The following is a 23203-nucleotide window of genomic DNA, read 5'->3' as shown; positions in this document are numbered from 1 at the left end:
GGTAACAGTGGTTAAACAGGACTGCAGAATGCACATCTTTTTTAAAAGGGAAGGAGAATCTATGGGGACAAGGTGGTTGGGAGGCAGCAGCAGCTTCTATTCGCAATAGCATCCTGGGGACAACTCTTTCAGAAGAAGTTGGGGCTGTGGCGCAACTTTGAATGGGTCAGAAAGCCACAGAGCCACAAGCTAAAACCGTGGATTTTCCATTGTCATGATTTTTCATCAGTGATGTCTCTGATTGATCTGGCAACAAGGGAGATGCATTGCTTCCAAGTTTAAGGGAACTACTTAATTGATAAATAAAAGATTAATCATAGCGGACTATCCACCTTGCTGCTTGTATAGGATAGCTTTAGGATATCATTATTAGGGACAGCAGGAAAAAAATATTTAGAACAAGGCTTTTTATGCCATGCCGACCTGAAAGTACACTTGGCTAACTTGGGCACCAAGAGGGGAAATAAAGTCTTAAGAGAGATAATGTTCTATAATTTCCACCATGTATAAACAAAGAAACATGTTTAATTCTGAGGGAACCACTACCACATAGCAACATAACCACATCTGTTACTAACCACAAAGGGTTTTTTTCTCTGATAAGTCATTATCACACCTATCTACGAGGCATCCCACTGCTACCACTGCTCAAGCTTGGCGGTTGCACCTTTCAAAAAGCAAATATTCTCTACAGGACTGAGCAGAAATCTTACCAGGCAATGTAAAAAACTAAATAATCATTTTGTTAATCAGTTTTAGAATGAAAAGGAAACCACAAATATCTGTGAATCAGACAACTGAATTGAAACAAAGTTTACTTTTTTTAAACCAGAAATGATTCACTGAGTTTTATTCTGTCATTTTAAGGCATTTATTGCTTATGTTCTTTAGAAGCCTATTTCTTATTCACAATGTACCACTCCAATTTGAATTTCCCAAATTTTGCTATTTCCTTATTTAAAATAGATTTTGTGTAATATTGAAATTAGTAAGTAGTCATTTAAAAAAAATTCTTCATACTTTGATTTTAATATTGGACATATGCAGCATTGTCCTGTTGTGTTGCATACTAAACATAGCTAATTTAGCTTCCTTAAGAATTCCTATGATCCATTGATCACACTCAGGATCATTCTCGAGGAGGTGACCCCATCAGATTAGGAATCTCTTCTCCAGCTCGCCAAGCACCAGAAGTTTCCTACAACAATCCTGAAACTTACAGCCCAGCAGAGATGCCAGAATTGGTCTCAGTGTATCTCAGCGAGAGAGGGGAGAAAAGAATAATCATCCAGGGTTCACATTCGTAGGCTGGGATCTGGCAGCCCACTCCCCAAGGTTGGCGGCGCGGGGTTAAAAGAGAGTGTAAAATTCCAGCCATAGGTTTTATCCATACTCCCGCTGGAAAAAGCTACACAGGCATCAGGTAAACATAAAACTGAATACGCCTATGAAGCCTTATCAAATATCCTTCCAACCCTCTGCCTAAATTCACAGGTTAAGAATTTCTACATGGGCAAATTACCAGTGGGCACCCAAGATCCATGGATCCATAACTGAATTGGAATTACCATCAGCATGAGAGGGGACATGGAGAACATGGAAACAAAGCTATTAATTGACATCAGGATTCTTTATTATTAGTAGATTAGTGGTTTATAGAAAACAATGCAGTGGTTAAAGATTCTGACATTTCCTTATGCATGTATATCATAAAGGTATAGCTTATCATAGTAGAGGAGATTAGAAATTTTAAGGAGAGATGGACACATTTCTGTTAGATAAAGCTACCAAAGGACATGGAAGATAAGTGTGCAGGGGAGTGTTTTGGGACTGATTCAGTGTGATGGAAACAACTGTTTCCAGTATCATATAGTCCTATGTTCCACAGCAAGTTTCAGAACATTTGGTGTTTGGTGGGGTGGTGGTGCTGGAGGCAGTGGAGGGGTGGGAGTCGAGTATGTTTACTGATACATCACAGGTACCCTGGTCTCTTGAGCTTATTTAATTATATTAAGGAGTCAGGGAGGTAATTCCCCAGAGCGCATTTTCCCAAACTGGTCGTGAAAAGTTTTTGCCTCTCTCACAAGTTAGCATTACTATTGGTTAGGAAAGATGGTGTGCACAATTGCTGAGGCAAATGAACATTCCTGGGCCTGACAGCCTTTCCTTTCATGACTTTAGAACAAAAAGCAAACAAAACTTGGGATTTTTTTTTAATTAAAAAGATCTTGCTATCCATAGTATAGTAAAGGAAGGAGGCAGCCTATTCCAATAAATGAAATGAAGCAGTTACCAGCTGTAAGCAAATGTGCTAACTGCTGCATTGATTTATTTAACAAGGTATCACAGACTAATTCTGAAATGTGTAAATCTTTAAAGAACAATAGGTAAGTTTGTGAATGGTGGTGGACAATTTAACAACTAACAGGAGGTGGAGGAGGTTCCACAAATATCCCCATCCTCAATAATGAGAGAGCCCAGCACCAAGTGCGGAAGACTGAAGCATTTGCAACAATCTTCAGCCAGAAGTGCTGAGTGGATGATCCATCTCAGCTTCCTCCTGACATCCCCAACATTGCAGATGCCAGTCTTCAGCCAATTCGATTCGCTCCATGTGATATCAAGAAATGGCTGAAGGCACTGGATACTGCAAAGGCTATGGGCCCTGACAACATTACGGCAACAGTACTGAAGATTTATGCTCCAGAGCTTCCCGCACCCTTAGCCAAGCTGTTCCAGCACAGCTACAACGCTGGCATCTACCGTGCAATGCGGAAAATTGCCCAATTCGGTCCAGTCCACAAAAAGTAGCACAAATCCAACCTGGCCACTTACCACCCCATCAGTCTACTCACGAACATCAGCAAAGTGATGGAAAGGGTCATCAACAGTGCTGTCAAGTGGCACTTACTCAACAATAACCTGCTCACTGATGCTCAGTTTGGTTTCTGCCAGGGCCACTCATCTCCTGGCCTCAATACAGCCTTGGTCCAAACATGGACAAAAGAGTTGAACTCGATGATGTGAGAGTGACTGCTCTTGACATTAAGACAGCATTTGACCGAGTGTGGCATTATGCAGCCCTAACAGGTGGTTGGAGTCAAACCTAGCACAAAGGAAGATGGTTGTGGTTGTTGGAGGTCACTCATTTCAGTTCCAGGACATCACTGCAAGGAATTCTTCAAGGTAGTGCCCAAGATCCAAACAGCTTTAGCCGCTTCATCAATGACCTTCTCTCCATCATAATGTCAGAACTGGCAATGTTCACTGATGATTGCAGCAGCATTCATCATTCCTCAAATGCCAAAGCAGTCTGGGTCCATATGCAGCAAGGCCTGGATAACATTCAGGCTTGGACTGATAAGTGGCAAGCAACATTCACACCACACAAGTGCCCCAGGCAATAACCGTCTCCGACAAGAGGGAATCCAATTATCTTTCCTTGGCATTCAATGGGATTACCATTACAGCATTTCCCACTATCAACATCCTGGGGGGTTACCATTGACCAGAAACTGAACTGGGCTAACCATATAAATACTGTGGCTACAATACTGTGATCAGCTGGAAATTCAGCAGCAGGTAACTCACCTCCTGACTCCCCAAAGCCTGTCCACTATTTACAGGGCATAAATCAGGAGTGCGATGGGATACTCTCCAGCAGCTCCAACAACACTCAAGAAGCTTGACACCATCCAAGACAAAGCAGCCCGCTTGACTGGCACCCCTTCAGTATTCATTCCCTCCACCACTGATGCACAGTGGCAGCAGTGTGGGCCATCTACAAGATTCACTACAGCAACTTACCAAGGCTCCTTCAACAGCATCTTCCAAACCCAGGGTCTCTACCACCTAGAAGGATAAGGGCAGCAGATGCATGGGAACACCAACATCGGCAATTTCCCCTCCAAGTCATCCTGATTTGGAACTACATCTCCATTCTTTCACTGTTGCTTTGTCAAAATCCTGGAACTCCCTTCCTAACACCATGTGGATTGCTGCGGTTCAAGAAGGCAACTCACCACCACCTTCTCAAGGGCAATTAGAGATGGCCAGTGATGCCAACATCCCATGAACAAATGCATTTAAAAAAACTGTACTTCTTGAAGATCAAGGGCTTGAATTTAGATACTAATCTTGTCATGAGGCATATACAAGAAACACTAATAATTTAATAAATTAACCATTACAAACTAAAACATCTTTTAACATATAAGCAGGGCTCATCTTTTGCTATCCATGCATTTTTGTCTCTCCCATTTGAATTAGGTCCATCATTAGCCTGCAGCAGCAAACCATATTTTCTATCCTGACTTTCAAAAGGAACCTGAATGTCAATAAAGGGAAGTTACACAATGTGCGTATACATTTCAAAGAACAAAGAGGTTGTTTTGTATAAATCCTCAGGAAGGTCATCCATCCAGTAGTCAAGGGAAGTGATGGAAAGTCTTTTGCACCTGATAATGGAAAGCCCCAGACTGATAGGTTATCTGGAAAGATCACAATGGGCTGTTTGAAATGGTCAAAAAAACCTTTAATTTCAAAATAAAATTGATTGGTGTTGGTTGGAGAACTTGCCCAAACACAAACCACCCTATTGTGATTTGAGCTATCTAGGCACTGTCAGCACTTACTTGCTGACAAAAAGTGGACAATGCTCAATGCTTGGTGGTAGACGATCAAGTGAATGTGGAAAGATTGAGGAGCACTCAGACTAAGCATCTAATGATGCGCAAGCACCTCTGATCTCCCCGTTAAGAAAGAGCAAACCAATGCTTGTATTGACTCCTGCTCATGGTTTTTTTGGAAAAAGCTTTTCATAAAATCTGGTAAAATATTTATACAGGTAAAAGCATTCTTGACAGTTAGAAAGTTATTAGTTTAAGATAGTGCTTATGCATATATAGATACACAAAACACAATGACTATTCTAAAAAGAAATATAGTATCTGAAGAGAGGCTGGAACATCTGCCTCTTGTTGGCGATTTTAAAAGTTATTGGGCCATAATTTGCTGTAATATGGCATCTAACGGTGTATGCCATTACTTAGATTTGCCCCTGCACATTTAGGTTTTAACATCTTTCTGCATAGCAAGTTGCTGAAAATGCGAGTTGATAATGTGACAGTGAGGGAAAACGGGCATCTGCGACCCAGGTGAATAGGGCAAACAATTAATTATTTCGATCAAAAGGTTGTGAAAATAAGCAGCACAAGGACAGAGAAGAAAGTGCAAATTAGAATGGGTCAATTCAATCAGCCAGATTTTGGTGTAGAACGATGAGGTTAGCAGCACATCCCATTATTAAACTGGATAGCAACTTCCAGTGGCCGCACATGTGCAGCTAAACATGGAAATGAGGAAGCTGTCCGAGTTGCATTGCTCTTGAAGCTGCATGAGAATGGTATCGCGCTGAGACTCGTCATTGAAACATATGGGTACAGTGTTGAGTGATAGATACCCAATAAACTTGCTGAAAAAGTTATGGCTTGTCCATTTTAGTATAAGTAAATTTTTATTGCAATGTTAAGCCTCAACTGCTGTCAAACAACCTTGCTGGCACTGAAAACTCATATATACATGTGTGCTGTGCCATTCCTTCAAATTTGCATTATTGTTAGAGATTTAAAATAATTAAAATAAATACATATATTTAACTTTATCTTTGTCTCTTCTATCTCTCTCTTACAATCCCACTTTCTTTACATCTCTTTATTTTCTCTGTACTGATTTGACACTGAATTAAATATTTTAACTGCCACTTCCTGAATGTGCTGCTCGTTAACCATTCTTCAAGCAATTTGATTAAGGAGATACACAATTGGCTGCGGCTCAGTTCATAGCACCCTCGCCTTTGAATCAGAGGGTTGTGGGTTCATGTCCCACTCCTGGAAAACCAAGAACTGTGATTGTACTTGAAAGAAGTTGCAATCTGTGACTGTTGGTAACTCGAAAGAGTATCCCAGAGCCCTGTAGAGAGCAGAATGCTTTTTGGTTCTCCAATTACAGCAAATTTCAGTTCACAATCCCACAGAATTTCTGTGGGCAAGTGCAAATATAACAAATGGCATGTGCCATTCATTCACTGCAACATCTAGTCCAATATCAAATCAGGTATAGAAGAAGAAATAAGGAGGGGAAAAGAAAAGAGAATGAGTGAAAAAGAGGTAGAAAAAGAAAACTTAAATACAAAAATTTCGAACAATTTAAACCTGACAAAATGAAACTCCACACTTGCAATTGTTAATTTTCAGTGCCTGAGGGGTTGATTGGCATTAATTAACACTTAACATGTCATCTAACTCAAAATCATCTGACTCAACTTTGTGGCAAGTTTAGTTGATATCTCCCGTATAAATAAAGCTACTTCACGCCATCCAAGACATTTCAATACAAGGGCAATGCATTTTGGATGCTGGAAATCAGAAATAAAAATTTAAAATTCTGAAAATACTCAGGTGTGGGAACATCTGAGGAGAGAGAAACAGTTAATATTTCAGGCCGGTGACCTTTCACCAGAACAGCAGTTCTGACAGGAGATCGACCCCAAATTTTAACTCGGTTTCTCTCTCCACGGACGTCAGGCCTAATGAGCAAATTTCCAACGTTTTCTATTTTTACTGCACTTCAGACAGCAAGATGATATTTTTGCAAAGCTAACAGCGGGATGGTGCAATTTGGACAGCAACATGTGGATATTTGAGTTTAACCGTGCATTTGTGATTCACCTGAAGTTGTTTTACTGTTTATGTGTAAACAATGGCAAGTTGCATTAGTCTCACTGTTATTTTGAGAGCAAAATCTAGCCTACTGATGCATGAAGTTAATGTTGGCAGGTGGGCAGATTTTCAGTTGGAACATTCCCCCTTCCGATGTATAGAGTTAGCTTCTGCAGCAAGCTAATTCGTATTCTCAATTGCGTAATGCAATTTGTTTCCAAATGACTTGATCATTGAAAGTTTTCCTTCCTACAAGTTTTCAAACTATCAGAAAGGCAGTAAGTTTAACTAAAATTAAATTTAGACAATATATTATACTCTTAAGTGTTGATGGAAAGAACACACACCTTTGCAGTAGATGGTGCAATTAGCCGATTCTTCATTCATCGTTACTTTCAGTTGTCTTAACCAGCAACATTCGTCTTTCAACTGCAGGGTTGCAGTAACATACTGTGAGGGGAGAAAATAACCAGTTTAGGAAACTGCTTTCCTATTTGACAATAGTTTTTGACATAAATTTGACAGATTGCACAAAATACAGCATTGGTTGCCAATTTTGTTCATACAATGTCTATGACCATAAGCCAATTTAGGGCATTTATACGACTTTAGCATCTGTTTGAAGCAATTTTATTTTGGACTAATGCTAAACTTTTTGTGTAAACACAGGCTAAAGTCCAGAGTCAGGTACCAACAACATAACTTACATTTATATAGCACCTTTAACGTAATAAAACATCCCAAGGCGCTGCACAGGAGCATTATAAAACAAAATATGACACTAAACCACATAGAGATATCAGGGCAGATGGCCAAAAGCTTAGTCAAAGAGTTAAGTCTTAAAGAGTGCCTTAAAGGAGAAAAGGGGGGTAGAGGCACAGAGAGGTGCAAGGAGGAAAAGGCAATGCTTACGGCCTTGGAAACTGAAGCCACCAATGGTGGAGTGGTTAAAAATCAGTGATGATTAAGAGGCCAGAATTAGATAAGTGCAGACATCTTCGAGGGTAGTGGAGGGCTGGAGGAGTTTACAAAAAGTTGGGAAAGGTGAGACCATGGAGGGATTTGAAAACAAAGATGAGAATTTTAACATCAAGACATTGACCCCCAGTCAAACAATATAGGTCAGGGATGGTAGACGAATGGCACTTGATGGTCTGAAGACATGGACATCAGAGTTTTGGACGGCCTCAAGTTTATGGAGGGTAGAGCATGGGAGACCAGTCAGGAGTGCATTGGAATAGTCAAGTCTATCATTGGGGAACAAAAACACGAGTGAGGGTTTCAGCAGCAGGTCAGTGAAGTTGGGCGATTTTACGGAGATGGAAATAAGCATTCTTAACGATAGTCCACGTGTGGTTGGAAGCTTATCCGAGTCAAATTGGACACCAAGGTTGAGAACAGTCTGGTTTGTCTCAAACTGTAGGCATCGAGAGGGATGAAGTCAGCAGCTAGGGAACAGAGTTTGGAGCAGGGACCAAAAATGATGCCTTCAGTCTTCCCAATTTTCAACTGGAGAGAATTTCTGCTCAAAAGTACTGGACACCCAAATTGAAGGCAGGAGTTTCCCTCCACTTTGTTGTGAAGTCAGACTGAGTCTGACCACTGAGTTAGAATCAGTGTGAAGAGGAGGTCGCTTTCCATCATTGTCAAGACTTTAGTGTAAATGCACCCTGAAATCAAGTCAAATCAGCCAAATAGTATAATCTCTTATAGCAAATTCTTTTTGGAGGCTCAATTTCACCATCTTATGACATTCTTGTGAAACTTTGACTCAAGTCAATGCTTTCAGTCAATGACAGGGGCATCTTATCAATACATATTCTATTTGAAATATACTTAGCCTATTTTTAAATTGTCTATATATGTCAGCTCTTAGGGACAAAGATTTAGAAAATATTGCATTAAAAAACTGAATAACTTATGCACTCTATTGCTTCATCCTACTCATGAAAATGTGATGATCTTCATTTTTCAATGACTGGCTAATTTGGCCAGAAAGTAAAAATTCCAAGTCATGACAGTGTATCAGAATGTGCTATAGAATCATGTTGTGCACAATTCCTCTCATAGTGCTTTCGATATCTTAAAAAAAAAACCTGGTTTACCTGCCACTATTACTAAAATGGTCCCACCTGGATGCATCTTTGTGCTGGGAAATGATTATTGAAAAGAGATTTTTAGTTAAAAAGCCCAGTAAATAAAAAAGTGCCACACAACAGAGTTTATGAGATTCTCCATCTTTGATAGAAGTAATTTGTAATAACAAAATAAAAACCCTTCACAGTACAGGACCAAACTCTCAGCCACAAGATGGCACCAATGACGGATTTTTCCTTAGATTTAGTTTAGTTCTTTCTCCTGTCCAAGATAACTGTTACAAAATTTCACAATTCAGAAATACAGTTTTCAGCCAGAGTAAAAGGAATAAATGGATCTCGATTTCAAAACAAAATAAAAACAGAGAATGCTTTTTAAGTTGAGGTCATCGGACTGGAATGAACAAGGATTTCTATACAGCAAGATTAGGTTTACTTACTGTAGATGTCGGCATATAAGTTGATCTTTGATGCCTCAAAAAATCCCTCCAAAAACAAGGGTAGGCCTATATGCCGAGTATAGAAGTGAGCCGCCAGTGTGGGTGCTGATGGTTGCCATCTCTGTCTTTCGTCACGGCGGGTCTGCTCCCATGCATCATTGCAACACAGCCCATATCGCCTATTTGATCCCTTGCACCCATTTATAAGGTACTGATAAATAAAACATACATTGTGGGGTGAAAAATTGAAGCTGCCTACTAATGCAAGTATAACATGGTATGGCTGAAAAGGAAGGGGGCTGTCGACTTATTCTCTGAGTTGATGCGAAAGCATGATTTTTGGGGCAAAAAAAAAATGGCATTGGTCGACTTATACACTATACTATATTGAAATGAGTTTTTTTTGGTAAATTATTGTGCAAAAAATACAAAAACATACCACAAGAGGGATCTGAATGATATGATTTATAAAAATAACAGTTGCAGCATCAATGATGAAGGCTATTACCCTAAAGTTTTACAACGGCAGCACTTCAAGTATTCCTGCACTTTGTGTAAATGTTGTCAGCCCATACCTATTGGCATCCTGGATTCAAGTTCTCATGGATCCTAACGACTCCTCTCAAAGGCACAGCCAAACATGGTCCTACTGGACCACAACAGGCCTATGCTGGGACTGGTGGGGCACCAGACAAAACGAAGGCGTTGATACTTACAGGCTACGATTGGATTCTAGTGGCAAAATAAATTTTATGTCTCTACCATTTTAATTCAGATCTTATCCCAGGCGAAGCAGCAATTTAAGAAACAGATCAAAAGTTTGATGTTTTAACAGTATCACAATAGTAATAAAAAGAAATGTAGTACTAGGTACTGAATTCGACCTCCAGAAAGACAGCTCCCATCAACATATATGTTACGTTATTATGTATGGAAGCTAAATGTTAAAAAGAGAAGCTAACTATACCTTCCATTAAACCACACATTTACATAAAAAATATATAGTAATGCAAATAATATCTTTGACAAGTTTTGATTCGATAAAACATTACAGGAAAATTACAGGGAAAATGGACCAGGTTGGTAGTTCACTCAGAAAGCCAGCACAGGCACCATGGGCTGAATAGCCTCCTAAGCTTATAAAGAATCTAACCACCTCCCCTTAACAATTACCATCACTAAATTCCCCACCAGCAATTTCCTGGGAGTCACTATTAATCAGAAACTTAACTGGATCAGCTGTATAATTTCTGTAGCTATAAGAGGTTAGAGGCTGGGCACTTTGCGACAAGTGACTCACCACCTCTCCCCAGCTCTCCAATGTTATCATCTGGCTTTGAAATATATCACCATTTTGTCAAAATCGTGGAATTCTCTAACATCACTGTGGAAGCACTGACATCAGCTGACTGCAGCTGTAGACCAATAGTTTCTCAAGGGCAACTGCAGATAGACCATAAATGCTGACCACACCAGCTGCCCACATCTGATAAACAAAAAAAAAAATCTATGATTCTAAGGTATGGTACATCGAGCAGTGCACATAAGCAGCATTTGGTTAGCTGTGAAATACATAGATTTTAATAAACACTCCCCTCACCAAAAATGCATCAAAATGAATATGTCTTTATACTTTGCAAACCTAGTTATTTTCTAGTCTCTGGCCTTGCTCTTCTATCAGCTTCTGAAATTACTCAATGCTTGACAATGATGCTGACATTTGCAATCCTGAAATCTTTCACATCCTTTTCCTATGAATGTTAATGATTGTGAAAATTTTAATCTGGGATGATCCCTGAGCTGTTGCTGAGCTTTTGATATGAAATCTAATTATTCAGCCTCAAACCAAGAGCTACAGTCATCTCTGAGAACTCGTCAGTGCAGTAGCCAGAGTTCAAAGCCAGATGTAATATCCAACATTCACCGCACAACTTAAACCTTTTACCAAAAATAATGTCGTTTGTCAACTTGTATTTCAAAAACCAAATTACAGCGGATGCTCGAGAGAACCTTCCATTATTTTTAAAACCAAACTTTAGTCAAGAAAATTGGTAATTGGCTTGCAACCACCTTTTTGGCCATTCTTAATCGTTTACCCCTTTGGGGGTGATTAGGATGGGAGGGAAAAGAAATTCAGTTTAGTCAAAGACTTTTGTTGTAAAGGTACATTATTACTTTAGAAGAAACTGAACAACCGTGGATGCATGAAATCAGATACACTGCCCATTGTCTGATGCTGTAGTCACTGGTACACAGTAGGGTCTGCTGGTAGTCTGAGGTTTTTTGTGGATGTGATGTAGGTCCATCTACATAGAGTTATGCACCAAACATCTTGCATCTTAACAGCCTCCTTCTGCCTGCTGCTGGATTTCCAGAGGCCACTGCAGCAAGGTTCTAATTAGAAGAGTCACAATTTAGATGCATCAAAACTAGTTATACAACATTATCTACATTTTCATCCTAATGAATTTCCTTGTCATTTACATTAGCTACCAAACATTAGTTCATCATTAAATAACAAAATAGCCTGATAGTCTATTTATTGCCCACTATGGATATGGGCTTTCTTGATTTTTGATTGTAGTTCAATTTTCACATGCAATGCTCTTACCAGCCTATCTTCAATTGTTTTCTAATCTGGCTTCTTCCATGATGCAGGGTGCAATGGGCATGAGAATCCCAAGGCCTTCATGGAAGGTCAAATGAACCCATTGGGCTAAAAAAAATCTCTTAGCGGCCAGGAGATAACATTTTCAAAAAAAAGTAAAGTATACTTGAAGGCCTGGGAGAGGGGAAATATGGGATGAAAATAGAAAATGTTGAACATACTCAGCAGATCTGTAGCCTTTGTGGAAAAGAAGCAGAGTTAATGGGCAGAATCTTACCGCCATAGTTTCTGGTGAAAGGGCGGGGCCATTTTCAGGTTCAGAACCCAACCTCCATTTGATTAGAAGGTGTTCTAGTTGCTTTTTGCCAGCTCCAGCTCCCGGAACAATTAGGAAGGAGGGGTGGGGGTAGCACAGTCATTCTCTCAGTAGAAGGGTTTCTAATTAAAGTGACCAAAGCACGTTTCAGGAAAACTCACCAGCACTTGGACTTTTCAGGGCTCAGCACGAACACGAATGGAGATATGTCCTGGAAAGAGTGCTACAAACAGCAACATCTCACCTGGCCATGGTTGGAGCTCTTCTGAGTGGCTGATTAAAGACTTCCCAGCTTGTCAGTTTCACCAACGAAGCTCACTGTGCATTCGCCTCCCCCAACGTGCCATGTTGAAGACCGTGGGACTACTCCGCAGTTGGGAAGAGGAACACCATGTGCAATATCACTCCTAATCACTTTAAGTACTTCAGCTTGCTTCCTGCTTCAGTCATGGGTTGGCCGGGGGTGGGGGATCTTCATGACCAACATGACCTTGGGAAAGATTGAAGGAGGTGGGAACACAACAGATACTATTCCGATACCATTTTCTGCAATTTTCCTGGCTCCCTGACCCTGAAACTGCCTCCTCCAGCCTGGGAAAATTCCACCCAGCCAAGGTTGGTGGCCCTTTTTTTGGGGAGAGTGGGGGAGATAAGTGTAAGGGGAGTACTGAGAAATGACAATGCGCCCCAACAAAAGGTCTGTACAATGAAATTTATTGCCACTTTTTATAAAAAGGCAGCACCTATCACACATAATCACAGAAGGAATATAGGAAAAGGCAGTGCAAATTATTAGTGGCACTGTGAATATCAATTTCATGTCAGTGCGCAGATGCAAATTTACTTGGTTGTGCAAGGCAAGAGGGAAAACCTCGCTCATCACAACATCACAGAAGTTATTCAATTAGCACAGTAATGGTCTTTCAAAGCTACCAGCTCTTTTATGGACTATAGTGAATCATTGAACTCTTGCTAAAAGGCACCTTTAACTAAGATTGTAAATTATTTTCCAGAATCCAATTTTAAAAATTACAGCATATAACTGCATAAGAATTAAAACTGAGTTTACCATAAAGAGCAATATGTTCACTAAAAACCTAAGTTACATTTTTTAACATGATTGTTCAAGAATCTCGTATAATGGTCATAGCAGAGCGTGTCAAGCAAACCTTGCTGGCTGCTGAAATAGTGCAGGTTACCAAAAATTGCCCAAAATAACAGAGATTTCAAGATATACAGTCATGACTTGGGAAGTTACAAAAATTTACATCAACAAGCAAAAGTGACTTCTCAAACTACAGTATGAAAAATTATCTATAAATGTATGTCTATTTTAAGTGCATCTTTTAATTTTGACAAAATTTGGAACTTCTAGTACATTTAACACTATCAGCTCTTCAGTCAAATTATTCTCTAGGTTCAAAATATGGCCACTGGTATCCGGGCTTACAAAAGATTCCATATTTTTCAAGAGTTGAAGGAAAACTATGACAAGAACATAGTGCTGGTAATATTAACCAGGCCGTCTCAAATGCATATCATACACAAACATGTTCCATACCACATCTTTATCATCTGCTTATCACTAATTTATCAGGTTTCTCCTGATGCACTAGAGCCTCAGATACTTAAAACTTGCTGAGCCGCTTAATTTATCACACTTTGTAGTTCTGGAAAGCATCCATCAAACAGTTGAATTTCTTTAGAAGGAAAATAAATTTTTAAGAGTTTTTAGGAAACTTCACAGATAACATGAAAAGAACATTTAACTGCAATGTAATATCAGAAAGCTGTGATATGAAGCAACTTGCACAATCAAGCAACTCAGAGGAAAATAGGTTGCCAAAAACTACAATGTGATGATTGGAGAACTTTAACAATCAAACTTGAAAGTAGATTATCTTTAAAACTGTTGAAGTAACACATTTGAGATGAAAATGAAATGTCCATAGGAGAAAAAATTATAAAATTGCCATTAATTACTCCATTACATAATCAGAAGATTTTTTGACCTCAAAAGTCATAGCTGCCGAATTAACACAAGTGCCTTATGTTTCCTTCTTTTGAGCAGCAAGTAATGTACTACTTATATTAATGCACTGGCAGCTAGTGGTTTCATTCCAAAAGTAAAATGGTATAATTTAGATCAGTAACACTACATGAAATTACCCGATTAAAAGAATTACACTATAATAGTGGTTAAAAATTCAGATTTCAATTATATAATAGCAAATTTGTATTAAGTTACAAAGCAAATCACCCAGAAGGAATTACTTTACATTAAACTATAAACGAGACTACAGCCCGGCATGGGAAAAGTCAGTTGTGTTTCAAATAGAACGCATACTTAGAAAATAAACTTTGCCAGGGTAAGTTGTCTCTTTCCTTATTACTTCACCACTATATACCAATCAAAGTTAAATACACAATGGGCCTCATTATAGAACCAATTATCTGTTTTTTTTTAAATATTCATTTATGAGGTGTGAGCCATTGCTGGCAAGGCCAGCATCTTTGCCCATCCTTAATTGCCCTTGAACTGAGTGGCTTGTGAGGCCATTTTCAGATGGCAGTTAAGAGTCAACCACATTGCTATGGTTGCAATGTTAATCACACCTGGGCCAGGCCAGGAAAGGATGGCAGATTTATTTCCCTAAAGGACATTAGTGGATCAGACAGGTTTTTACGACAATCAATGATAGTTTCATGGTCACCATCCCTGAGGCTAGCTTTGTATTCCAGATTTATTAATTGAATTTTAAATTCCACCAGCTGCTATGGTGAGATTTGAACTAGTGTCCCCAGAACATTAGCTTGGGCTCTAGATTAATAGTCCAGCGACATTACCATTATACCACCACCTCCCCTCTCAATGGGATAAAAGGAAAAGGGAAGTCTCTCATCGTCTGCATGTTACTTACATACTTGAGTTAGGGAGTGTTCTACTGTTACCCCTTTACATTCGGTCCTCTCTTTCCCACACTTTCCAAACTTTTACTGATCTTTTCATTCCTTAATTACTCCTGTTTTGGTTTTATCCAAGTTATTTCAAGGCTTCCTCTTTCTGCTTAGCTTGTATTTCCTCGTTAGCTCGCTCACACAAGCAGAAAAGTGGACTTAAAGATGAAGCTGAAAGCACTGCCAATGACCCAGTTAGGTTATCCAATGAGTAAGTGAATTCTGCAGACCTGGAAGTTCCAACATTCAATTCCAAGTCTATACTATGTTGACTGATACCAACAGAGAGATGTGGTGTAACTGGCATTAACGCTACCGTATGAGAAAAGGAAAACTGCACAGAATTCCCATTTGAGCCATCTTCCTGGAAATGCACAGATGATGACAGGTGGTAACATCTATAACAGAACTATTAGTCCTGTTTCAGATTAGATGAATCACTATATTGCAGATTTGCTCTTAATTAGGAATTTGTAGCTGATCAATATTGTGACAATTCTAATTTGGACTGTTTTATGGGAAGGCAGGAGTAGGATAAGATGTGAAATACATAAAGTGGTCTGCAATTTAAAAAGGAAATGATTCATTGCTGTTATGTCAATTGCTTGAAGGCTGCACACCCACATCAAGACAAAACACCTCAACTCTTTTGGTAAATAATAATTTAGGACCAAGCAAGTTGTATCATCTAACAAAGGCAGTAGATGCTATGCCTGTTCAGGTAATTGAAATAATTAATATCTATCACCAGGATGTCATGTACCTATACTTACAGTCTATAGACTCTGTAATTGCCTTGTCAGGAACAAGATTCTTGCAGCTTTGCTTGGTTATGAAATTACAAATTGTTTATCAGGATTTTGAAAAGCTAACATAGTGCCCTCCTGTATTCTGTTTTTGGTTAATACTTCTGATTAATTGTGGATGTAGCATTTTATCTTCCTTTTGGATTGGTTCAATAACAAAAGAGAGGCTTAAAAACTAGTAATGTGCCCCACATTATTAGCTTCCTTCTCACTCTGTCCCTGCGCTATCTGCTTATTTGTCAGGATATGAGTAACACAAGAAAGGCTTGCTGGTTTACTGCCCATCTCTAGTTTCCCCGATAAGGTAATAGTGGGGCTTCTTGAATGATTCCAGTCCTAGCGCTAATGGTGCTTGATAGCAAGTTCCTGAATAGTGGCCTGGCAACACTGAAAGGATGGTGTGTGATTTGATTGTCCAAGTTAGAATGGTGTGTGATTTGAAGGTTGTGTTCCCACAATATTGCTGCTTTTGTCCTTTTTGATCATAAACACCATGGAGAGGGAGCTACTGTTGAAATTATCATGGTGAGTTGCTGTAGTATATCCTGTAGGTCATGCATCATAGTGCACCAGTGAAAGTGGGGGTGGATACCAAGTCCAGTGGCAGGAGCACTGATCAAGTGAAATGCTGGAAAGCTTCTAGAGCATCTGAGTAAGCATTCCAGCATACTCAAGTACTGAGCATTGTGGATGTGGAGAAGCTTTGAGGAGTCAGGGGGTGAGCCATTCTTTGTAGATTTCTCAGTCTTTGGCCTGCTCTTGTAGTAGCCACTGTGTCAATATGCATGGTTCAATTCAATACTGCCTCCTAAGATGTTAATAATGGAGGACTGGGTCATGGTGGGTACCTTTGAACATCAAGCAGGGATGACTGGGCTTTCTCTTGTTCGAGATGGTCATTACCGAGCATAACTGTCACTTGTCAGCACAAGACTGTATGTTTTCCAGGGAGGAATTAGGAATGGAACTGAACACTGGAACTGTCAGAGGCCATCCCCATTTCTAACCACAAGAAAGAGGGAAATAGTTGATGAAGCAGCTAATCATAGTTTTTTTTTATTCATTCATGGGATGTGGGCTTCGCTGGCTGGGCCAGCATTTATTGCCCATCCCTAGTTGCCCTTGAGAAGGTGATGGTGAGCTGTCTTCTTGAACCACTGCAGTCCATGTGGTGCAGGTACACCCACAGTGCTGTTAGGAAGGGAGTTCCAGGATTTTGACCTAGCGAAAGTGAAGGAACAGCAATATATTTCCAAGTCAGGATGGTGAGTTACTTGGAGGGGAACCTCCAGGTGGTGGTGTTCCCATCTATCTGCTGCCCTTGTCCTTCTAGGTGGTAGTGGCCGTGGGTTTGGAAGGTGCTAAGGAGCCTTGATGAATTCCTGCAGTGCATCTTGTACATGGTACACACTGCTGCTACTGTGCATTGGTGGTGGAGGGAGTGAATGTTTGTGGATGTGGTGCCAATCAAGTGGGTTGCTTTGTCCTGGACGGTGTCCAACTTCTTGAATGTTGTGAGAGCTGCACTCATCCAGGCAAGTGGGGAGTATTCCATCACACTCCTGACTTGTGCTGTGTAGATGGTGGACAGGCTTTGGGGAGTCAGGAGGTGAGTTACTTGTCGCACGATTCCTAGCCTCTGAGCTGCTCTTGTAGCCACAGGATCTACATGGCTAGTCCAGTTCAGTTCTGGTCAATGGTAACCCCCAGGATGTTGATAGTGGGAGATTCAGCGATGGTAATGCCATTGAACATCAAGGGGCGATGGTTGGATTCTCTCTTGCTGGAGACGGTCATTCACGCAATGTTACTTGCCACTTGTCAGCCCAAGCCTGGATATTGTCCAGGTCTTGTTGCATTTGGACACGGACTGCTTCTGAATAATACCTGCGTTGATGTTTTGCGGCAGCGCTGACTGGCCTCCAACAGCCGCAACCATCCTGATTTTTCTCAGGTAGAACAGAAACCGGATGGTTCTCTTTGAACGCCCACTGATTTCAGCTTTGCTTGGGCTCTGTCATGAATACTCAGTCAAATGTCATCTTGACGTTACAGGCAGCAACTGTAGCCTTTCAGTTGGCTTTCAACTCTTCAGTCCATTTCTGGGTCAATGCCATTGCAGTGATGTCAGTGCAATTCAAATGGAGCATCAATGAGCAGATTATTGGTGAGAAGGTGTCACTTGATAACACTATTGTGACTCCTTCCATCACTTTGCTTGCTGATTATTGGCAGAAAGCTGATAAACTAGTAATTGGCTAGGTTAGATATTATCCACACAAAATATTGTCTTAACTAACTTACGCTCCACCATTAGGGGAGGATCTCTATTTTTGAAAGTGGCGAGTAATCAAGGGCTGGCTTTTCCTGTTCAAGTCACGAACCGGGTGTAAGGCTCATTTCTGGGTGACGTGAGAGTGCCAGGCCATCGGACACGACCTCCCTTGGGTGAGGCCAACTGAGCAGCCTTTTCGGGGAGCATCATCCAGTTAGTGACGGTGAATGAATTATACGCAGCCAATTCCTTATACGCAGGACCATCCGGCGGATCCGTCTGCAGGCGACAAGCAAACCCGCATGTCCCGAAGATTGAAAACGATGTCCTTCAAAAGTGACCACGGCCCATGGACCTCAAGGCGCTGGAACCTTGTGCTCTGCTCACGCCTCCTGCGGGTGGACGAGCAGCAGGCTCAGTGGGGGTTCCATGCGCTGCCAGCACATTTCCATTAACTGCCTCTCACTGATTCTGTAGATCGCCCCCACCGCTCTGAAGCCGTTAAGAGGGTGAGGCGGAGGGGGAAACGCACCGGGGAAGCTTATGCCGACGATTTGTTATCCATTTTCATGACCCCTGCCTACAAACCCGCCTCCAAAATACCGGTTAAATGGGCCAACCCACCCTCCCTCCAGTCAAGTACTCTATTCTATTTTCTGTGGATTGATTCATTTTGTGTTATTGTTTCCCTTTATAAAAAAAAACTGATTTCAGTCTGAATTATATTGTGCCTCTGTTTTATTTTCTACCAAATTTAGGGAGAGCAGGAGTGCATGATGGTACCTGTCTTATTGCCAGTGCATCAACAACAAGGTTTACTGTTTACATTGCAGTCTGCCATTTCAGTTCCGTTCACGGGAAATTAGGCTATGAAAATGGTCTTTTCCATTGGAAAAAGAGAAAAAAAGTAACTGGAAAGCCAAATCATAAGCGAGACAAATGTGATGGCCTCCCACCACTGAATTGTCTGCTGACCTCATTGATACAGTACACGCTAATATTGGTCACTTAACAGAAGTTGGACACCTGTGTTCAACTTCACGCCAGCAAGAAATCAATACCTTCAGGAGAAATGGGGAAGGGCAAAAATGACAGGGAAAGACACAGGCCTATAATTCCCAGGCCAACTGCTGCTTTTTGTAGAAAATATTTCTTTTGACTGCATAAGAGATGATCAACATAGCATGGTAATCCACCCAAATATAAATGAATTCAATGACATTCATGCCCTCAAATTTAAGAAAACACTTTTTCTAATTTATAGTGATAGCAATCAAAATTTTTTAAAAAGGATTAGTTGACCATAAGATACTGATGTGCATTCAGGTTCAAAATCTAACAAGGCATTTTTTAAAAATATACAATGCTGGAACAGAACTAATTTATTTATTTTAAAAACAGATCCAGATGTCATGTTTGCAATTAATTCCAAAATGCAATTTCTCTAGGCATATGGGACAAGAAAAATCCAAAAAATAATTTTACTATTTGCGCTGAAGAGGTAAAACACAGGTAACATATTTAAATCAGGGTCAAAATGTGCAGCCAAGAAAGTTTAAGAAAGCTCTCAAATTTCTAATTTGGCCATGGTTGATTTGAAGCCTCGCAATTACAATCAATGTTAAAAATAGGCTGAATAAGACTCGACTGCAAAAGAATTTTACTCCACTGATTTTCTTTTGATATAAGTACTTTTAAAATTATTTGAGGAATAAAAAAAAGAACCCTCTCATTGTAACATTACACATGCTCTTCAATTTAATGGGGATTACAACATGAAGCATTTAACAAGCTGTTTTAGTAAATCCAATCTTTTAGTTTTTTTTTGAAGGCATGCATCAGCTGTTTGATTTGGTTAAAAGAAAATACATTTTATTCATTTGGTTTATTAGAGGGGCAATGAGGTCATTGATGACCTTAAAAATATATTTTTTTCAAAAGTGAAATGTTTCAAAGTTATTTTAAAATCCTACAGACCAATGTATCAAAACCCGTTTTGTTCCTAAGCAGCTCATTTTTTTTTCTGTGGCTACACAGGCCTATTGACTCTTGCCCTTGACCCAATGATTCTGCAGTGATAGTTTGGAAACTTTCAAGTAGCTGATAAGGGTTTGTATAGATTAACAGGACCTGTTATGACTGAGGGTAACTCAGACCAAGCAGGAAAGATGGCTTGAAAGAATATTTTGTCACTGTAGAATTAAACTATGGCTGAAATAGTCTTGAAACTGTGACTGGCTCCAACAATCGTGCCAGAATAACAATCCATTGAAAAGCTACTTCCAGCAGATATACTATGGTCTGTCAATTAACAGAATAGCCCAATCTGACTTCCAAAGTCGATCATTTACCAATTTAAATATTAAATTATCTTCCAAAACAGCGATTTTATAAACCCTATTTTAACGAAACATTGTGGGTGTGTGGGGAGAGGGTGGGTGAAGGGGATTATAGTACTAACAGGCGCCGTGGGATCAAAGCAGGTTACAGCATGTAAAAGAAATGAATGAAAGAGCCTGCATTTATATAGCACATTTCATGGCCTTATAATGTTCTGAAGCTCTTTACAGCTAATGAAGTTCTTTTGAAGTGTTGTCACTGTTGTGTCATAGGATCAGAAACACTTTGATAAAGTGTTATTTTTGCATCTTATTTAATGTTAGAACTTGAAACTTATTTTTTGATCAAAAAGGGTTAACTTTCTCTTCAAATATCAGCCCTGCTCTAGAAATATATTTTTAAAAAACAATATGGAGCTTGAAAAGATTTGTGTATCTTTATTAATCAACCGATTGATGAGTATTAATTCAGCCACATCCTCATTGGACTGAAAATGCTGCTGCTCATTATATAAAACAAAGATAAGCAGACTACCGGAACTCAACAAATATGTAGATAGAAGTTAAAATCTTGGAAATGAATGTGTATCAGCCAGAAATCAATCATTTTCGACTTGGTATACCAACAGCCTCCCAGAAGCATGGCGCCTGAGGGAGATAAAGCACAGACTAGAGAGATAAGGGTTAATCTGTATTTAATTCGAGGAGATGATGAACAGGACATTTAATGAACTCAGAAATATAGATTTTTTATGTAATCATGTTATGTTCTCATAAACCAGACAACTGTGCGGTTACGTTAATTACCAGCTTAACAATTTTCTCTTATCAGAAACACTTATTTGACCGGAATTTACATTAAAATGCTTCCAAATCATACAAGGGAAAAAACAGTTTGATGTTTTTCATACTCACTGGACATTATCATACAGGCTAACTGTTTATAGTTTTAACTAAGTGTTAAATTCTTTCCTGTCTTTCCATATTGTCCAAAATGTGCCAGCAATTTAATTTTTGCCTATGTCAATTTGATAAAATCCCAAGAGGTAAAATATTTATCATTGTGGATTTATCTGCATGAAAGATGCAATATGATGCTCACACAATTGAAAATAAGTAATCAATGCTGTAAGTGTAAAATATTAAAACCGGGTTACACAATGGGTTAGTTGCTGGTCAGACTCAAGTTCAAATCCAGATCAGAGGGGATGAAATTTCCACTGGTCCTGGTATGAACACTAGGCCACAGGACAGCTAATTTGCACAGAGATGTATTCCTAAATTGGGGTTGGTGGGGGCAGGGAGATACTTTTATGGGATTTAGGGCTGAAATGCATTTTTGTAACAGTGACCTTCAGAGGTTGGAAAGCCATATTCTGTACCTAGTCATGCTATCTCTGACATTAATTCTTGAGCCCAACATTGGCTACCCAAAATTGAAAATGTTCAATTCCCTACTATTAGCATCGTTCATCTTAATGAAGTCTTTTTGTTTTTGAGAACCTGAATGCTGAGCATTGACTGCAATTTCTCATGTTACGTCATTAGAATAGTTAGGTTTCACAGCTCCACATGAGCAGAAGGTCCACAGAAATGCAACTAATGCTAATGGTGATTATAATAATGGAGGGCATGCTTATGGGAGCTGGGTTTTCTTGCCCATCAGAGGAATTTTGTTGCAATTTGGTTATCAGTCAATTTGAGGAAAAATAGTATGGTTCCCACTCTTACAACAATTTCAGATCTGCAAATAGAGGCTTGGTTCCCCCTGACTACAGGCGAGATGCGTCATGGTCAGTCTTCTCTGACAGCTAGCATTAGGGACCTAAATTAAGTGGGCTTAGGAATCTCAATCCAGTTTCTCATGAACATGAGCCTAACTACCTAATACAGCACTAAGATGCAATCTCAAAGAAATCACAACTTATGTGGTGTGGGAAAAACAATGTCACATTACTGAAGTATAGGGTTCTCAGGAGGTTTTGGCTGAGTTACATGGTTGGGAAAAAGTAGAAGACCGTTACTCTACATTTGGTTATGCTACACCTGATCTGGTGGTGTCTGATGGCAGGCTTATCTAAAATTGGAAGAGCTTCATTCCCCAGCATAAACATCCCTCACTTTGATGAGCACCAAAAAATCTAGGACATGTGAACATTTCAGATGTTAAATTACTAAATGTTATACTGGTACTACCGGTAAGTTAAAAGAGAAAAAACACTCTATCATGTTCGGAGATATTATTTTGCAATTGTTCAATACTAAAAGAGTCATTAAAAACAAAGGATCTCCATTTCAGTAAATTCATTCTAAGTGCCTCTTTCATAACTGGATTGTTTGCCAACTAAAATATAGCTTTACTAAAATGTCTCAAAGGAGATATTAAAATCAGTTGCATTTGTCATGTATGTTGCATCTGCCATCTACTTTGTGATGATCAAAACATTGGCCAATTGTCACCTTCTTCATTGGTTAAATATTCAAGTCTCTTGTGCGATTCTCTTTTCATTACTTTTCCATAATTGCAATTTTGTCAAAAAAAATCTCCACATTCAAATTCCACTAAAACAAGTTCTGCCTAACACACAGAAACACAAAAAACACCTTTGCAGAGACATGGCTTTCGTGACAGATCCACACTCATCC

The 23203-nt window shown here is 39.6% G+C and overlaps 1 protein-coding gene across 5 annotated transcripts in view; it reads right to left on the bottom strand.

Moving 5' to 3' along the window:
• Positions 1–23203, bottom strand: part of zfpm1 (zinc finger protein, FOG family member 1) — a 222465-nt gene that overhangs the window by 26238 nt on the left and 173024 nt on the right. For all 5 annotated transcript variants that reach the window (XM_078544438.1, XM_078544437.1, XM_078544441.1 and 2 more), the window contains exon 5: positions 7067–7169. In XM_078544438.1, coding sequence (XP_078400564.1) covers positions 7067–7169 — 103 coding nt within the window. The remainder of the gene's footprint in view (positions 1–7066; positions 7170–23203) is intronic.

The sequence above is a fragment of the Cetorhinus maximus genome, chromosome 6, assembly GCF_964194155.1.
Source record: "Cetorhinus maximus chromosome 6, sCetMax3.hap1.1, whole genome shotgun sequence".
NCBI lineage: Eukaryota > Metazoa > Chordata > Chondrichthyes > Lamniformes > Cetorhinidae > Cetorhinus > Cetorhinus maximus.
The sequence above is the reverse complement of the archived record's forward strand: the minus strand, read 5'-3'. Positions and strand labels throughout refer to the sequence as shown.